At 44.1% G+C, this 16783-nt stretch overlaps 1 protein-coding gene across 1 annotated transcript; it reads right to left on the reverse strand.

Moving 5' to 3' along the window:
* Window positions 1-149: 149 nt before the first annotated feature.
* LOC142845805 (glutathione S-transferase A2) lies at window positions 150-13074 on the reverse strand. The gene is made up of 7 exons (XM_075965169.1): window positions 12940-13074; window positions 10405-10510; window positions 6995-7046; window positions 6038-6170; window positions 4106-4247; window positions 2014-2145; window positions 150-1218 (listed from the first exon to the last, which is right to left on the reverse strand). Exons 2-7 carry the CDS (start codon window positions 10489-10491, stop codon window positions 1096-1098), a joined length of 669 nt encoding a protein of 222 aa, XP_075821284.1. The 5' UTR covers window positions 10492-10510; window positions 12940-13074; the 3' UTR covers window positions 150-1095.
* Between the last annotated feature and the right edge of the window lie 3709 nt (window positions 13075-16783).

A 16783-nucleotide genomic window follows, 5' to 3' on the forward strand; every position in this document is an offset into this window, starting at 1 on the left:
AGACATGAATAGAAGATTTTCAGGACAGAACTGGGCCTGAATATTTGATATTGCATGGAAAGGATGAAGTCAGGGGTTTCAGTGGAGGCAAGAGAGAATATTCTGCATTTTTTAAGAGAGGGCATCACTATTCTATAGCTCTGGCTGTCCTGGAACTCATCATATAGACCAGGCTGGCCTCAAACTCACATAGGTCCATGTAGTTCTGCCTCATAAGGGCTGGGATTAAAGGCCTGTACCACTCCACTTGACAAAAGAATGTTTTTTCAAGGAAATTTTCTGTTATTGTTATTTTGCTGGAATGTGTGTTTTCCCGTTCTTTTGCTTTTACCATTAAAATAACTTAAATTTTCATTTTGTGTGTTGAGGTGTTTTGCCTACAGGTATGTATGTATATCACGGGTGTTCAGTGACCACAGAGGCCAGAGGAGGACATCAGGTTCTCTGGAGCTTCAGTGACAGATGGTATTGAGATGTCCTGTAGATGCAGTGCCCTAACCTGGGTCCTCTGCAAGAGCAGCTGTGTCTGTCACCTCACAGCCACCTCTCCAGACTCTTCCTCACTAATTTAAAATTTTAATTTTGTTTTCTCTGCTATTTTTTCCTACTTTAAAAAAATAAAAACACATCCTTTTCCTATTTACCCAATTCCTGTCCCCCTGACTTGCAGTCTCTCTTTTCTTCTTTCTTTCTTTCTTTCTTTCTTTCTTTCTTTCTTTCTTTCTTTCTTTCTTTTTTGCTTCTTCCTTATTTTTGAACCTCACATTTTTCTTCTTTATTTTTCCCATTTTTTCTTTTAATTTCTTCATTTTGCACATTAATTTTGCTTTTAAACTCAATGTTGTTAGTCAATTCTTTCCTTTCATTAGGGTTCTTCTTTACTTTTTCCATATTTTTACAAGCTTTGTTTGTATTTGTAGGGATTATTGTTTGCCTTCTTCTTCCTCAGTAATGTCTGCAGTCCCAGTTTAACAGGATGAAGACATGAGATACACATACCATTTGTTGATAATTATTATATCACAAGAACCAGGATTCTTTATTATTTAATAACATCAGTGACTGGTGTCTGTGGACTCTAACAATGCAGCTTTACTAAAACTTGAAAACCTTCCTTGCCTCTTCGATTTGTTTTGCATCAACGGGAGGTTTTCTCTGGCTGCCAGGCTGCAGGAACTTCTTCACATTGGGCAGGCTGCTGATTCTGCTCTTCAGGGCCTGTAATCCAGAACACACAGCCTGAGAGTCAGAACTGCTTAAGTACACAGTCCAAAACACATGAGTCCCCTAATCACAACCAACTGCATTTTGGCAACAGGCCCAGAGTAGACGTGAGAAGAACGACAAATCCATGAGCTAGAAAGCATAGCTCAGCATAATTTCCTTAAGACCTCCTTTGACATTTAATTGCCTTCTCCTCAGGTCCCTGGACACAGCCTGTACAGAGTGTGGTGCAGAGCACAGAGCACTGTGTTTCTCAGGTGTGAAAGCAGAGACTACCATAGAAAAGTGAAGTCATGAAAAACTGAGTTCGAAATGGGGGCAGAAAATATCCGACCAGGAATAACACACAGTCAGTTTTCACACTGGAGATAAGGATGGGGTCACGGGGGGTGGGGAGGGTCAGGGTAGGAGACGGCATGGTAGAGACCATGGAGAGGAATGCACAGTGCTAAAGAGTCAGAGCAGAGGAAGGGGTCAGCATGACAGAGGCCTGCTTAAACACTGAGTGTGCAGAGACAGACCACATGAGATGGAAGATGAAGGCCAGAAGCAGCCTGCAAGGAACAGGGGTTCAAGAGAAAACTGTGGGGTCCTGTGTCTTTAAAAATGCAAAAATATATTCTTGGGGTACTAGTCTCAAATCTCCATTTTGAAAAATTTATTTTCATGCCTGAAACCAGTGTCTACAAGCTCAATATGGAGGCCGAAGTGTGGGCCCTCAGTAGCCACAGGCCACCATTATATTCTCAGAGCCATGCGTGTGCGGCTGCCTCTCTGAGGTGATCTCACCTTCAGCAGGGGGAAAGGGTCCAGAAGGCTGGAGTCAAGCTCTTCAACATAGAGGAGAACTTCCAGCAGGTGAATGTCCACTCTGGTCAGCCTGTTGCCAACAAGGTAGTCTTGTCCATGGCTCTTCAAAACCTGCAAAAGAAAAGAGAAAGAATATGTATATATAGGGTTGAGCTATGGCCACCACCCTTTCCCAACTATACCAAAGGAGTTCTAACTCTTCCTGGCAGGTATATAACTGCAGACACAGGCCTATGATACAACAGGCAGCATGAGAATCAGGCACGCGACCTCCTCTCTAAAGCTCAGATGACCTTTGTCATTGCCACATTCCCATGGCCTTCACACCGCCACCCTATGTACATTTTCCTCATGGGATAAGGGCTTAGCCCCTTGCACATCATGGCTCCTCCACTTAGTTTGAAATGACAGAGCACCGGGATTTCAGGACATTCCTCTCCCTTTCCTATCTGTTCAGTCCTGTGGGGAGAGGCCTCATCTGCAGGGAACATCAGTCACCAGAGAATGCCCTGTGTCTGTCCTCTCCTGTGTCGGGTCTCCTCAGTTCTCTGGAATCTGAAATACACCTGGCTGAGCTACAGTACATCCTCCCTGTACAGCATCAGCTCTGACTCCCAACCTTCACTGCATCATGACTGACGGGGCTGAATTGTACAGGGGAAACTGAGTCGGAGTCTCAGTATCTTTGTAGAGACGCGCATGCCAAAACCATATGGGGCTAATCTTCCTATCTGATTTTGGCTATTTATTTAACATTTATTTCAACATTTATGGTTGTGAGAAGATTTAATAATAGAACTGTCTCAGATATAGTTGGTGACATTTACTTAAATATCCCAGCAATATGAAAGTCACTGATAACCTAAAGCACAAGCACTGGGTACAGCATGAGCTACAAGTAGAGAAGAATTAAAATGCTTTGTGGTCACCTTATCACAGTGTACACGTCTACAGAGAAAATATATAATGACCAGTCAGAAACAAAGAAAGCCAAGCATAGTGGCACACACATTTAATTCAAGCACTCAAGATGCTGAGGCAGGTGGATCTCTGGGAGCTTGAGGCCAGTCCACAGAGAGAGTTCCAGGAGAGCTAGAACTATAAAATCCAGAAATCCTGTAGTAAATAAAAAGAAGAAAAAAAGGAAGGAAGGAAGAAAACCTAAAACTACAAAAGGAAGCATCTCAGTATAGAGCTCACTGTGTGTGAGTTCATGAATCACGCACCAGAGATGACTCAAGCTGTGATGGCTGGACATTGTGTCCTATGAGACAGGGCCATGACTCCACAGGGTTGTGTGGGGACCTGATGGCTCCTCAATCCCTCACTGCTTCCACAGAGCAGAGGCAGCCGTGAGGGAACGTTCAGTGAATTATAAATGGGGTCAAAGTCAGGTCTCTGAGGAATGTGTAGGATCCCTTATCCTCTAGGATCACAGCTTTGTTCTTAGCTTTTACTTGACAGAAGATCAAGTCAGTCTGACGTGTTCATGATCTACCTCCAAAGAGAGGCCCTGAGTAAGAGAGACATCACATGTACACGGACACCCCTTCATGTGTGGATGTGCATGGCTCTCCTCCCAAGCCTGCCAGCTGTGACCCTAACTCCTGCAGTACATCTCTTCATCAGCCTCCTCCTCTCCCCTGCATCACTGTCCTAGGTCAGGTTCTTCTCCTCCGTCTTTGAAGCTCTCTCCTCTTCTCCTGACAGACAGTGGCTCTCTGGCCTCCATGTGTGATGTGACAGAATATTTTCCCATCTGTGGTTTTCTGCAGTTTGCCCTGTTATGAAGCCCAGTGTGTCTGCAGGATCTAGGTCCATCTCTGGTGTGGCTCAGCCTTCCACAGATCAGGTCTGGTTATGACCTTGAACCCTGTTGAATGTGGACCACTAGGTTGGCGTGACCATGCAGTGCCCCTTCACAGGCCATTTTTATACAGCGCCCTGTGGATAGGGAGCTGCACAAGGAGACTCATGGAAGGTCAGTGCAGCAGCACTCTGTCCCTTCCAAACTCTGCCTTTCGCTTGTCCTGGGAAGGCAGTGTCCTGAGACTTCAAACAGCCTACTTACTTTTTCAAAGGCAGGCAAGTACCGGTTTTTAGTCTTGTCTTTTACCAAGGTAATCTTGGCTTCTCTTTGGTCCGGGGGACATATGACCAATTGCGAGATCATTTCAGTCAGATCTACAATCCCCTCTGTGTACATGTCGATCCTGAAAGACGAAATTATCATTATGGTCAATGGTTTAAAGGATTCACTATTTTATATTTTAATCTAAAAATACGAGAAATTTACACTGAAAAGTAGTTCCAAAGTTACTCACCTTAAATCAGTCATTATCTTTTGTATTTAATAGATATGTTAACTTTCCCTATAGTACAGTTCTGATACACTTTTAGAATTTGCCAAACCCACACATGTCCCATCCCTAGGACAAAGGGTATCACTGGCCCGTCTAGAGATGCAGTCATGATATACTTGGTACCATCCCAGAAGATAACCATCAAACACTAAAACTCTACAGAGTTCTCTCTCTCTCTCTCTCTCTCTCTCTCTCTCTCTCCCTATGTGACATGATTTGTTCTCAATGACTATGCAGAGATTCTCAGAGCTAACAAGCTATCTCCCAGATAAGCTCAAAACAAAGCCCTGTCTGAGCCCCAGCTGCGTCTCTGCACATCTCTCATTCTGCTCAGGGGCATCTAGGTCAGTGTTGGATGTTCTCCACCCAATTCTCATAACAGCTCAATCTCCAGCTGCATTCTGGCAATGGTAACATTTGTCAAGATGTGCCTATTTCTACACTCATTTCAACCACAGCACACACAGACATATGCATCCCTTGTTCTAAACTGTATTTCACAAGGTGCTTTGGAAAGAGTTTCACTGTCACACTTCCACACACTTCTGGTTGTGGCTGTGCAAAGGTAGTATTCTGTGTTCCAATGCATCTCGTTCATTCTAAGACTGCTGACACCCTCTGATGTTAGCAGAGTCTGATTCTCACTCCCTCTGACCCCAATCCTGCCACTGTGGCAGCTGATGCAGGAGGACTGATTGCTTCCTTTTTATCCATGAGGAGTCAGAAACATTTCATATGATCAGAGCCAGGAATATGTGCCCTGGAGTCGGCTCACTGAACATCATACAGCATTCATGTCTTTATCATTGTTTTGCTTCCCTCACCCCTTCATGTATGTTCATGGCTAAAATCATATACTGTGCTCCTCTTTCATCTTGTACTGAATATCATGGCTGATTCTTCCATGAGAATATTATGAATAATGCTGTTATAAGTACTTCTATACAAGCATAGTTTCAACTTCATCTCTGTTTCACATGGATAAATGATTCCCACAGAATAGATTATAGCTAGCACCACGTTTAGCTCTTTAATCAACTGCAATATGCCTACACGGTGGTTCATGTGTGAAGGATTTTGTCAAGCACGGTGGGTCCCAGCAGGGTTGGTACAGTCCATAGAACTGTTTAGTCCTGAATTAAATGCTTCAGGTAAACCAAGTCCTTGGGAACCTAAGCATCGTTAAGTTGAGCAGTCCATAGAACTGGCTGGGAATTCAGATGCTTGCTCTGAACTGTTCCTATTCATGGGATATGGAAGGCAAATCCTTCACCTTCTTCCCTAGGACTCCTCCTCCAGCCTCAAGCCCTGGTTCCTTTGCCCTAAGCTGTTGGCTGAGGTCCAGCACTGAAGCCTTGGGCACCTGGAGTCATCGCTCCCCCATGCTCAGACCCTTGGCCACCGTGTTTGCCATTCTGTCCCTGTGCTGTGCAGACATCATCATCCTCGGCTGTAGCCACACTCACCTGCATCCACCCCATGTGCCCTTCCTTCTCCTTCATGGACTCTTCCATACTTGGCCTAAGGGAAACAACCAGCCTGCACCTAGAAATAAACCCAGCCACCCTCTTGCACATTCATGGAGGGACAAAAATCCTTCCTTTTTTCCCCTTGGAGTAATAACAGGAAATATACCGTACAGGGCTCTCTCCTTCTCGTCCTTTCCATAGAGGTTGTATTTGGTGGCAATGTAGTTGAGAATGGCTCTGGTCTGTACCAGCTTCATCCCGTCAATCTCCACCATGGGCACTTGCTGAAACATCAAACTCCCATCTGTGAAAGAAGAAAGGAAAAGGTCTCTGAGGTGTTCAAGTCTCACTTCTCAGGAGCACAAAACATGTATTGAAATTTCGGAACACAAAGAGGGAAATAAATGACTGGTTCTCAGACTTTCAAGCTGAACCCCATTTACTTTTAGCTTCTGTTTCCTCTCTGTCTCACCCACCCTCCTTTGGCTTTTGATCTTCTCACATCAATCTTTATTTCCTATCCAGACATATATTATATTTCTAGTGCATGTTTTCATGTCAGTTCATGTCCCTGGATGCATTGGAAGATAAGGAGGGACAGCAGAGGGCCACCATGTATGCAGAACTAAGTAGGGTATTGGAAAACATAATCATACTCATGACATTAAGGTGATGTGTGGCAGTTTCTTATGCAGTGAGCTACCATGAGTTCTCCAGCCTGTTCTTGTGGAGTGATACTTAATTGTCAGTAGCTATGATGAAAACACTCAAGAAAATCATCGCAGCTCTTTTTCCTCCTGTGATTTAATCAATGGCCACGTACCTGTGTGATTATTGGACCTTGTGGGTGGAACCCTGCCTGAATAAGTCAGTGAGAGGGAGCTTGAATGAAATTGCTCACTCTGATGCAGAAAGAGGGAGAAAACATTTATTCCCAAGTCCTCAGACAAATTCTTGAAGAAATCTGCTTCCCCCTTTTATCACTGTCTCAATTTTCAGACCCTTCAAGGAGCCCCACCACCTCCATCACATCCCTCTGCCGTTCCTGACTGTTCCCACCCATCTCCCGCCAACATCACCTTCTGGTAAACCTTCTAGTAGACACCACATAGCGATACTTGATGTTACCTTTGATTAACTTTTCTATGTCTGCTGGGGCTTCTATAAACTTCTCTTCAAACTGAAAGCAGAATAAAATAAATGCATTCTCATTAGCTCGTTCTCTATCACTGTAGACTTTTGAACTTGAGAGCGTCCTTTGTGGTAGTGTATTTGCTGAAGTTGAGATTCCCAAGAGATATGAAGTATCTGATTGTGACCTCATGGAAATTCAGATTAAACCCATCATGAAAAGGGTGCTGATTATAATAAAGCTCCTTATTCCTGTGGTGTTCCTCCACCCTGACCCACCATGTTCATTCTTCAGAGCTAAGAAGAGAGTGATCTAACTAGAAAACCAGCACTGGGAAACTGAGGCTTTGTGTTCTCAGGAAAGCCAACTCTAATGATATAGAATAGAAGTTTCTACGTATACAAAATGGCTATTGCATAGACCCAAGATCACATGAAGTGTGTTTTCTTCAAGATTTAGTATTGGTAATTTTAAGTGTGTGTGTGTGTGTGTGTGTGTGTGTGTGTGTGTGTGTGTGGTCTTGTACATGGGAATACATCCATCTCAGAGGTTAGAGTTCATAGAGACCAGAAGTTAGAGATTCCATTAGAGATGGTGTGAGGGGCAGTTATTAGCTCTCAAGTATGGGAGTTGGGAGAATTAGAAGGTTGTCTGCATGTGCAATAAGGACTTTAGAAGCCAAACCACTACTCTCGCCCCACAGCAAGTTGCTTACATTGTGGGGCTGTTGTTCTGTTTCTAAAAGATTTATTTTGCTTATGAAAATGTCATGTTTTAGTGTGAGGGTACGCATACCCAATGATGGTCTTATCTGGACTTTTTTTTTTTTTTTGGTTTTTCGAGACAGGGTTTCTCTGTAGCTTTGGTGCCCGTCCCTGAACTAGCTCTTGTTGACCAGGCTGGCCTCGAACTCCCAGACATCCGCCTGCCTTTGCCTCCTGAGTGCTGGGATTAAAGGCATGTGCCACCACCCCCCGGCTACTCTGGACTTTTATATGGGTTTTTGGGATCAGAACCCATGTGGCTTAATCTTTAGCCACCAGCCATCTCTACAGCCATCTAGAGTAATTTAAACCACTTTGTTCCTTTCACAGATTAAAGAAATTTTTCAGACGTGAAAGGCTGAAAATGAGCTTTAATGCTGTGTGGTGAGACACTGTGCTGACGATCCCATAACCCCACAGATTGGCAAACAGACAATGAAATGATGTCAACAACTTGCAAGGCACTCAGAGAGGGGCAGGGAGTGGTGACAGTCATCACAAAGGTGGCTGAACTGTGATGGGCTTGATGGGTGTGAGGGGGATGATGTCAAAGGCAGCCTGTGGGCACACTGAGCTGGAAGACCCAAGCCAGGGGTCTCTAGCGGTCTCAGCCCACTGCCTTCTCAGTCACTATAGACACAGAAGAGGAATGCCTGTGCAGACGCCCCACTCCTTCCTCGTGATCTGAATCAACAGTCCAATTGCTTAGAACATCCCCTGAGCCACAGAGCTGGTGTACATACACTAGCACCCAGCTATTCATGTACTTAACGAATCCTCCTGGGCTGGCACTTTCGTTTCTCAGTTGTAATGCCCTCCTTCATTAAGAAAGGATCAGCTGAAGCCCTGTTCGGTTAGGAATGGAGGTGGATTCCACAGCTGAGGGAAACACGTTGCCATGACACTGAAGGAGGACACCAAAGCCGCCTTCACAGGACACCACTTCATCCTTTACCCTTCCCATTCTGCTCCTGACTGAGGAGGGCAAAATCTCAGTAGCTTCCAGGACTTCCTCTCAGGAAGTACCAATAGCTGAGCTCCCCTGGAGTGAGCTCAGAAGTGTTTTTCCCAGTGACACCTCTGAATTTTCTGCTTTAAAGCTGGAAAAAAAAATTAACCTCAGAATGTTGCTTCCACACTCACTTGGACCACTCTCTCACACTTTCCTGAAAGCTCACAGATGTGGGGCCACCTGAAGATGGCACCTCTGTTTTACATCCTACCTATGCCCTCCCAACCAGCCGCGCACCTGGCATTTGAAAGTCTCTACAAACTGATTACTGAGTGTGCTGGACTGTGGCAGGAGGTGTGCTTCTGTCTTCTCTGTCAGGGCTCCCATTTGTCCTGTTTATCTTTAACTTAACTCTATTGAACATCTCTTCTGTAATTTACCCTTTTCATAGTTTTTATATTATAGGAGTGCAGGCCAGAGTCGTGGGCACCCTCTGAGGCTAGAATAACAGGCAGTTGTGAGCAGCCTGTGTGGGTCCTCTGCGGACACCATGGGATTTTGACCACTGAGCCATCACTTCAGTCTCCTGTCCCCTTGAAACCATTCTTATCATGGAAATTTCTGGTTCTACTCTGTAAAACTGCACACAAGATGCAAAGATCCTCCACCTGTCAATCACCAGCTCCAATAGTCCCCAGGTAATGTCCACCGGGTTCATCTCTGCCCATCTTCTCAGTGACTCTGATTTTAATGTCAGACTTGAGGTGCCAAACGTTCCATCGCAAACACTTTACCGTGAATATCCAAGTGTAAGTACTCTTTTTGAAAGAACAGTGTCAGACTTAAAATTAAAATATCATACCATAACCTGCAATAAAAAATTAGTATTGTCTAATGATCAGAATTCAAATTTATATTTCTATATCTCCTTTTTTGTAACTTTATTCAATTCAAATAAAAAAGTAACCAAATAACTATTTGATTCTCCTCTATCAAAATCATTGTTTGGGCTGGAGAGATGGCTCAGTGGTTAAGAGCACTGGTTGCTCTTCCAGAGGTCCTGAGTTCAATTCCCAGCAACCATATTGTGGCTCACAACCATCTGTAATAAAATCTGGTGCAATCTTCTGGCATGCGGGCATACATGGAGGCAGAATGTCGTATACATAATAAATAAAAAATAAATCTCTTTTTAAAAAAGAAAAGAAAGTATCTTTTAATATGAGTGTGTTCTTTGGTACAGAGCAAAGTAAAATTTTCATTTCTTCAAATCAGTCCATTTCCTTCTTAATACAAGATGACTATCATTTTTTGTGGGGTTGGTGTTCACATTTTAACAGGAAATGGGGCATCTTCCACCAGGAGATCTACTTACGGGTTCTTCAACCATTCCAGGCTTAGACCTGCATTAAGGTCCTGGTGGTGGCTGAGCACATTGGGCATGTTCTCATATCCCCCACAGGCACTGGGTTTCTGTAGCCTGTGGCCTGGTTGATCAAGGGGCATACTTAGTGTAAGGGTTGACTGAGGCATAATTATAGTCCTGGCCATTTTAGTCTTGACAGAGTCATGGGCACCAAGACAACTACCATAACGTAAAACTATATCCAAATTTCCTGGTGTGGAGCCTTTCAGCTTAGAGAAGTATTTAGACTTAGGTCCCGTTCCAGAAGAGCAATGCACAACCTACCTCCACCCCTGCGGCAGCCAGGAGCCACCTGATGCACTCCATCCTGCCCCGGCCATTGAAGTAGTGAAGCACGGGCTTCCCAGCCATGGCTGCAACTGTGGTGTCACTGTGAATGAAAAGCAAAGAGATCAATCCTGGGGACTGCACTCTGGAATATGGTCAGTAATACAGCACTAGGGAAGGGCCGCCTGCCTCCTTTTGCAGGGGCCCAGGATGGTCTACTGACTAATCTCTCACCCGTCAATGAGCGCAAACCTGCAATTGCACCAAACAGGTCTCAGCTGGTCATGTGTCTTACTTTGAGTCCATAGACAGAGCATCCCAGACCGTATAGATGAAGGACTGGGAGCCTGTTGAGTTTCAGAAAGCAGACCTTCATGGAGGGATGAGACAAAGACCCTCCCCAGCCTTTTGGTCCCTAGGTTGCTAGTTCAGAAGCCTTTGATGGCTTCATGTCGCCCTGCCTGTGCCAAACCCTTGTTCTCCCCACAGGAGAGGGGCCCATCTCCTGGTTGCAGGTCTGTTTCCCACTGCTAGACTGGATCCTGTTCTATGGTCCAGAAGGTGGTAGTTGATGCATCAACTTCATATCATAGGGAGTCACTGCCTTTGGTGCACAGCACATAACGGGCAGTTGCTCATGTGAACTGCATGTAATCACCACAGAGTTTGCAGGTGAGGAGCTGCCCCTGTTTCCATTCTACAGGAGAGATAGATGTGCAGACAGTCACGTGATGAGGAAACCCTGGCGAGTGCAGCTCAGTTCCTGCACAAGGAACCCACATACTGGGTCCTGCTACTAGGTAGGCTGTAAGACAACATCAGGTCTCATGGGCAGTGTCTTCAACTTGTGATATAATTGGACATTTCAGAGTCTGTATTTTAAAATGGACTCTGCATGTCTGTGTGTGTGTGTTAGTCTGTGTGTGTGAGAGAGTGTATGTGTCTGTGAGAGAGTGTATGTGTCTGTGAGTATATGCATTTCTGTGTGTGTGTGTGTGTGTGTGTGTGTGTGTGAGTGTGTGGTGTGTGTAAGTGCCCAAGGCTGAAGTGACCATGTAGGCTAGAAGAAGCACGGCCTCCCTGCCCTCAGGTCACAGCTGCTACTCTTGGGCACCTGACAGTTTCCTACAGCACTGTTTAATGCTCTGTTCTTTTTGTCTTTCTGTTGGCTTTTCTCTGTTTTCTCCGTGAACTCTCCTTTGCCCTGGAACGTTTAATACTGGGACTTTACAGGGACTCTGAAATGCTGAGGCTTTCAGATCCCTGCCCATACTGCAGAACCTCTAACCTCCCGGTTTTAGAGCTGCACACTGTCTCATAGTCCGCTGGTCTCCATATTAGTGATGAACGCTTTGAACCTTAGCATATGGTTGGCCGCATAACGGCTGAGGGTCAGAGTTTCCGTTTAACCTCGTTCCTCTACAGACTCATTTCTTCCTGCCATGTCTTCCTACAGAATTTTAAACTGTTTTCTGGTGTCGCAAGCATTTCTTCATACACACAGCTGTGATCACAGGACATCAGTAGACAGCCTTCTGCTTGGTATAAGGTTTAGCCAACAGTCCTCTGATTTATCAGAGTTCAATAGTTCAAGATTCATACTTTTTTTTCATTTACTTTCTTGGGAATACCATCTAAAAACAGATTGTTTTGTTTGTAATTAAATAATAACATTGGGGGGGGAGTTGTTTTGAGACAAAGTTTTTCTTGTCATGAAGCTAGCTCTTGTAGACCAGGCTGGTTTTAAAATCACAGATATCCACCGGCCTCTGCCTCCCTAGTGCTGGGAATAGAGGTGTACGCTGCCTGGCAATAATAAGATTGTAATAAAGTAACAAATCCTAAGTGTGAAACCTGCTGGTCTGCTATTTAAACAGAATCATCAAAGCAATCAGAATCCACAGGACACAAACAAATGGGGTAGAAATCCAAACTGGAGAAGGGCTTTGGGAGGGAGGCCTGGGAGAGTCTGGGTGAATTCAAGTTCTCAAGTGAGAGGAATCTGCACATTCTCTGTGAGACTGGAACACAGTTCAAGAGAAGAACGTATTGATCTCAGGTGTGTGAGCACAATCCAGGTCTACTCCTCACTGTCCCAAATCCCATGCGTTTAGATTCCCTTGTAAATACTTTAAATGCCACCCTCAGCTCAGTGACACTGGAGGAGGAGGAGGAAGAAAGGAACAGAAGAAGGGAAGAATGAAGACCAGGACAGAGAAAATTGGGAAGAAGGAATGGAGGAAGGGAGGGAGGACAGAAAGAGAGAAGGAACAGAGGAAGAGAGATAGCTTGCTACTCAACATTCAGTAACAAAATAATCCATATGAACCAGAATCAAATGCAGGTAAAGTCAATGGTACTGAGCAGTGAATAAGATAAAAGTATATATTTATGTATATGTATATATATGGAAATTACATAATAAAAGTAGCTCTTTTGTACAATTAATGCATGCTAAATAAAACATTGAAAAGCTATTTTTCATTGATGTAGATATGGAACTTAATATACAGATTATAAGAGAGAACTGACCTAGTGAGAGTCCAGACGGCTGCTCTGCTCAGCTCCCCAGCTCCTGTTCCAGATGAGTGTGGAAGCACTTTAATAAGGTGAGCATTCTCACCAACAGGGTGGGGCCCCACTGCCACTCCTATAGATTCACATAGAGTTCAAGATTCCAGAGTTTCATGATAGAGTAGAAAGCTGACAAATCAGGGAAGGGCTCACAAGCCAACACCCTCTCCGGAAGATCTAAAGTCCTTCAACGTTTAATGCTCCTGTGCCTCTAAGTAACCTCTCATGCGTGTTCCTGTGAACAACCCTAGTGAAGCACGTTGCTCAGGACAGAAGAAACACAGGAGAGGGACCGGGCTAGAAGCATGAATGGTGTCACAGAGTCAACCACGGAACCCTCAGCTATGATAAGATGCGACTTACATCTATTGAATTTGGGAAAAAGTCTGCGAAGTAGCCTTAAATTACATAATTAACACATTGTCTCAACTTCAAGGGTAAGTTGAAGTTCAGGTTACAATGTCCCCTGCTTACTGTATCTGATGAGAATGCTAATGTCCTGTAATAGATTATATGTCTCAACCTTTGTCCTGTTTTAATCAGGAACTGAAGGGCAGAAAGGAATTTCACAATTCACATTCAACTTCACCTGGATAGCCATCAACACACTATCCCAGCATGCTCTGGGTCTCTGTGCATCTGTGCATCCCTGCAGTTCCTGCTGTGGGGAAGCTGTCATGTCACCATTAGCAATGTCATTAAAAGACAGTAAGAATTATGGTTACTTCCTGCCAATTTCACACTCAGGGAGGGATCTTATCCACATACAAGGGCATCTATCACTGACTTCATTCACAGCCCTGCATGTTCACTTGTGATTTTAGTTATAATCAATGGTCCATAGGTCTCGGGCTATTAATCATTATCTGCTGACCTGGGTGGCTTCAGAGATGCATGTCACTGCCCGAGTCTGCACACCCTCCTGTGTCCAGGGCTGGCCCCTTTGTATCCTGGTGTGCACTGCTAATTTCTCCTCAGCTGTAGAATCCACTCCACTGCTCTACAAACAGCTGGCAAAGCAGCGGTGCTGCCCTCCAGGGTGATGCGCATGTGCACAGCACAGGGTCTCATGATTTGTGCTCCGGGGTGCTTATCTTTCATCTGTACCCATAAATAATAACCAATATATTTATGGTGTCCCTCATTTCATGAAGGTTTCATTTATGTATTTTTAATTTCATGATCATTGTGTGACCTCTTTCCTCTACTTTATCTTTGAGGCTTGCTAAAGTTTCTTCTACTTGAACCATTCTATTTGTAAGATGTTCCCCTGAGTTTTCTAATTGCATCATTAAGATTTAAAATTCTGCCTTCATTTCAGCTTGAGCTCTGTTGAATATTCCTATCTCTATTGAATGCATTTTTTAAATCCTGGATTGTCTTCATTATTTCCATCAGTTTTATGTATGTGTTTTCTTGAGCATCACTGAAGCATTTATTCTCTTTAAATTTATTGTGTTTTTTCTTCTCTAAACACCACCAATTCTGTGGTGAAATCCATAATTTCCATATTAAGAATGTCTGTAATCTGGGATTATTCTCATTGGAGAACATTTTATAGGACTGGTGTGTTTGCACGGGGAAGATGCTGCCTTCATCTTTCATATTGCTTGTATTGTTTTCCATGGGAACTAGGAGTGTGGGATCCTTTTTTTGGTTCTGTATTTGATGTGGACACAGCAGGCTGGCACAGAGCACAGATTGTGTGGGAATGGCACAGAACGGACATTGGATATGGTGTGTGAGGGATGGATCAGGGGATAGTAGATGTTTGAGTGTGGGGATCTCCACAACCACCACAGCCAGCAGAGTAAGAACCCACAGGAGGGAAGAAGGGAGTCTGACCTTGTGTAGTTTATTTGGGGCATACTTAAGCAAAGCACAATTTGGTGAAAAATTTCCTGGTGATAAGTTAATCCCCTGAGCAAATAAAGCACAAGACAAGACTACACCAAGACTCTTTGTAAAGTACAAGTGACATTATCCCTAAACATAGGTTCTATAGATTGACAAGCTCATGATATGGGTCATGTAGAGGATCCGGTATGATCTTCGTTACACAGATTGCTCTAGGCCACCAGGCTGTTAACCTCCCTTGTTTCCCAGCCTCCTGGGTGGGAAACAGGTAATGCCTCCTTCTCTTTGAAGGGACAACCCTGTGTGTTTGGCACTCCTGGTTCCCTAGAGCTTATCTGTGAGCACAAGGCCTCTGTGACTCCCACAGCTGGGGAGGGGCTGACGTGTGTGCAGATGTGCATGCTGGCCTGAGCTGGAGGTTGATGGCAGTGGAAGTGGAGCTCACCAGAATACACCAGGGCAGTGGTGGAGCCCAGGCTAGACCTTAGGAAGGGGAGGTATGCAGAGAGTAGGAACAGAAGGACCCACCAGGCTAGACCTCAATAGAAGATATATAGGACAGGACTGGGCCTAGATATTTGATATTGCATGAAAAGGATGAAGTCAGGGGTTCCAGTGGGGGCAAGTGTAACATGAAGGGGCCTGCTTGTTGGGGTTTTTGTCCTGCCCAGTTCCCCACAGCCGGCAAGCCCCAAAGAAAATCACACAGAGATCTCCATAAGTTATACAACTGATTGGTCCATTACCTCTGGCTACTTATTAGCTCTTGTAGCTTATATTAACCTATTATTATTATCTTTGTTAGTCACATGGCTCGGTACCTTTCTCAGCGGGGTAGCTTACATCTTGCTTCTTCTCTGGTCTGGGCAGAATTGCGGAGTGAGCTTCCTACTTCCCAGAATACTCCTGTTCTCATCGCCCTGCCTCTACTTCCTGTCTGGTTGACCCACCTATACTTCCTGCCTGGCCTATCAGCATTTATTTAAGACATGATTGACAGAATACAGACAGTTTTCCCACAACAGGCAAGGACATAATATTCTTCTGAATTTTTTGAGAGAGGGTATCACTATTCTGTAGCTCTGGCTGTCCTGGAACTCATCATATAGACCAGGCTGGCCTCAAACTCACAGAGGATCCTGTAGTTCTGCCTCATAAAGGCTGGGATTAAAGGCCTGTACCACTCCACTTGACTAAAGACAGCTTTTTCAAGGAAATTTTCTGTTATTGTTATTTTGCTGGAATGTGTGTTTTCATGTTATTTTGCTTTTACCATTAAAATAACTTAATTTTCATTTTGTGTGTTGAGGTGTTTTGCCTACAGGTATGGATGTGTATTGTGGGTGTGCAGTGTCCTCAGAGGCCAGAGGAGGACATCAGGTTCCCTGGAGCTTCAGTGACAGATGGTAGTGAGATGTCCTGTAGATGCAGTGCCCTAACCTGGGTCCTCGGCAAGAGCAGCTGTGTCTGTCACCTCTTAGCCACCTTTCCAGATTCTTCCTCACTAACTTAAATTTTAATTTTGTTTTCTCTGCTATTTTTCCCTTCTTAAAAAAAGAAAACGTTTTACTAGTTACCCAATTTCTGCTCCCCCGACTTGCAGTCTTTCTTTTCCTACATCTTTCTTTCTTTCTTTCTTTCTTTCTTTCTTTCTTTCTTTCTTTCTTTCTTTCTTCTTTATTTTTGGACCTTAAATTTTTCTTCTTTATTTTTCTCATTTTTTTTCTATTAATTTCTTCATTTTGCACATTAACTTTACTTTTAAACATTTTGGGTAATTCTACAATGTTTTTAGTCAATTCTTTCCTTATATTAGTGTTCTTCTTCTTTAGTTTTTCCTCACTTTGCAAGCTTTGTTTTTATTTGTAGTGATTTTTGTTTGCCTTCTTCTTCCTCAGTGATGTCTGCAATCCCAGCTCAACTGGTTGAAGACATGAGATACACA

Source organism: Microtus pennsylvanicus, chromosome 3, assembly GCF_037038515.1.
Source record: "Microtus pennsylvanicus isolate mMicPen1 chromosome 3, mMicPen1.hap1, whole genome shotgun sequence".
NCBI lineage: Eukaryota > Metazoa > Chordata > Mammalia > Rodentia > Cricetidae > Microtus > Microtus pennsylvanicus.

Excerpts from the sequence above, each read along its gene's own strand:
- LOC142845805 (XM_075965169.1), bottom strand. The coding sequence starts at position 10,491 with ATGGCTGGGAAGCCCGTGCTTCACTACTTCAATGGCCGGGGCAGGATG. Across the intron at positions 6,171-6,994 it reads CATAGAAAAGTTAATCAAAG|ATGGGAGTTTGATGTTTCAG; the intron begins GTAACATCAAGT and ends CTTCTTTCACAG. Across the intron at positions 2,146-4,105 it reads ACTTGCCTGCCTTTGAAAAA|GTTTTGAAGAGCCATGGACA; the intron begins GTAAGTAGGCTG and ends TTTCTTTTGCAG.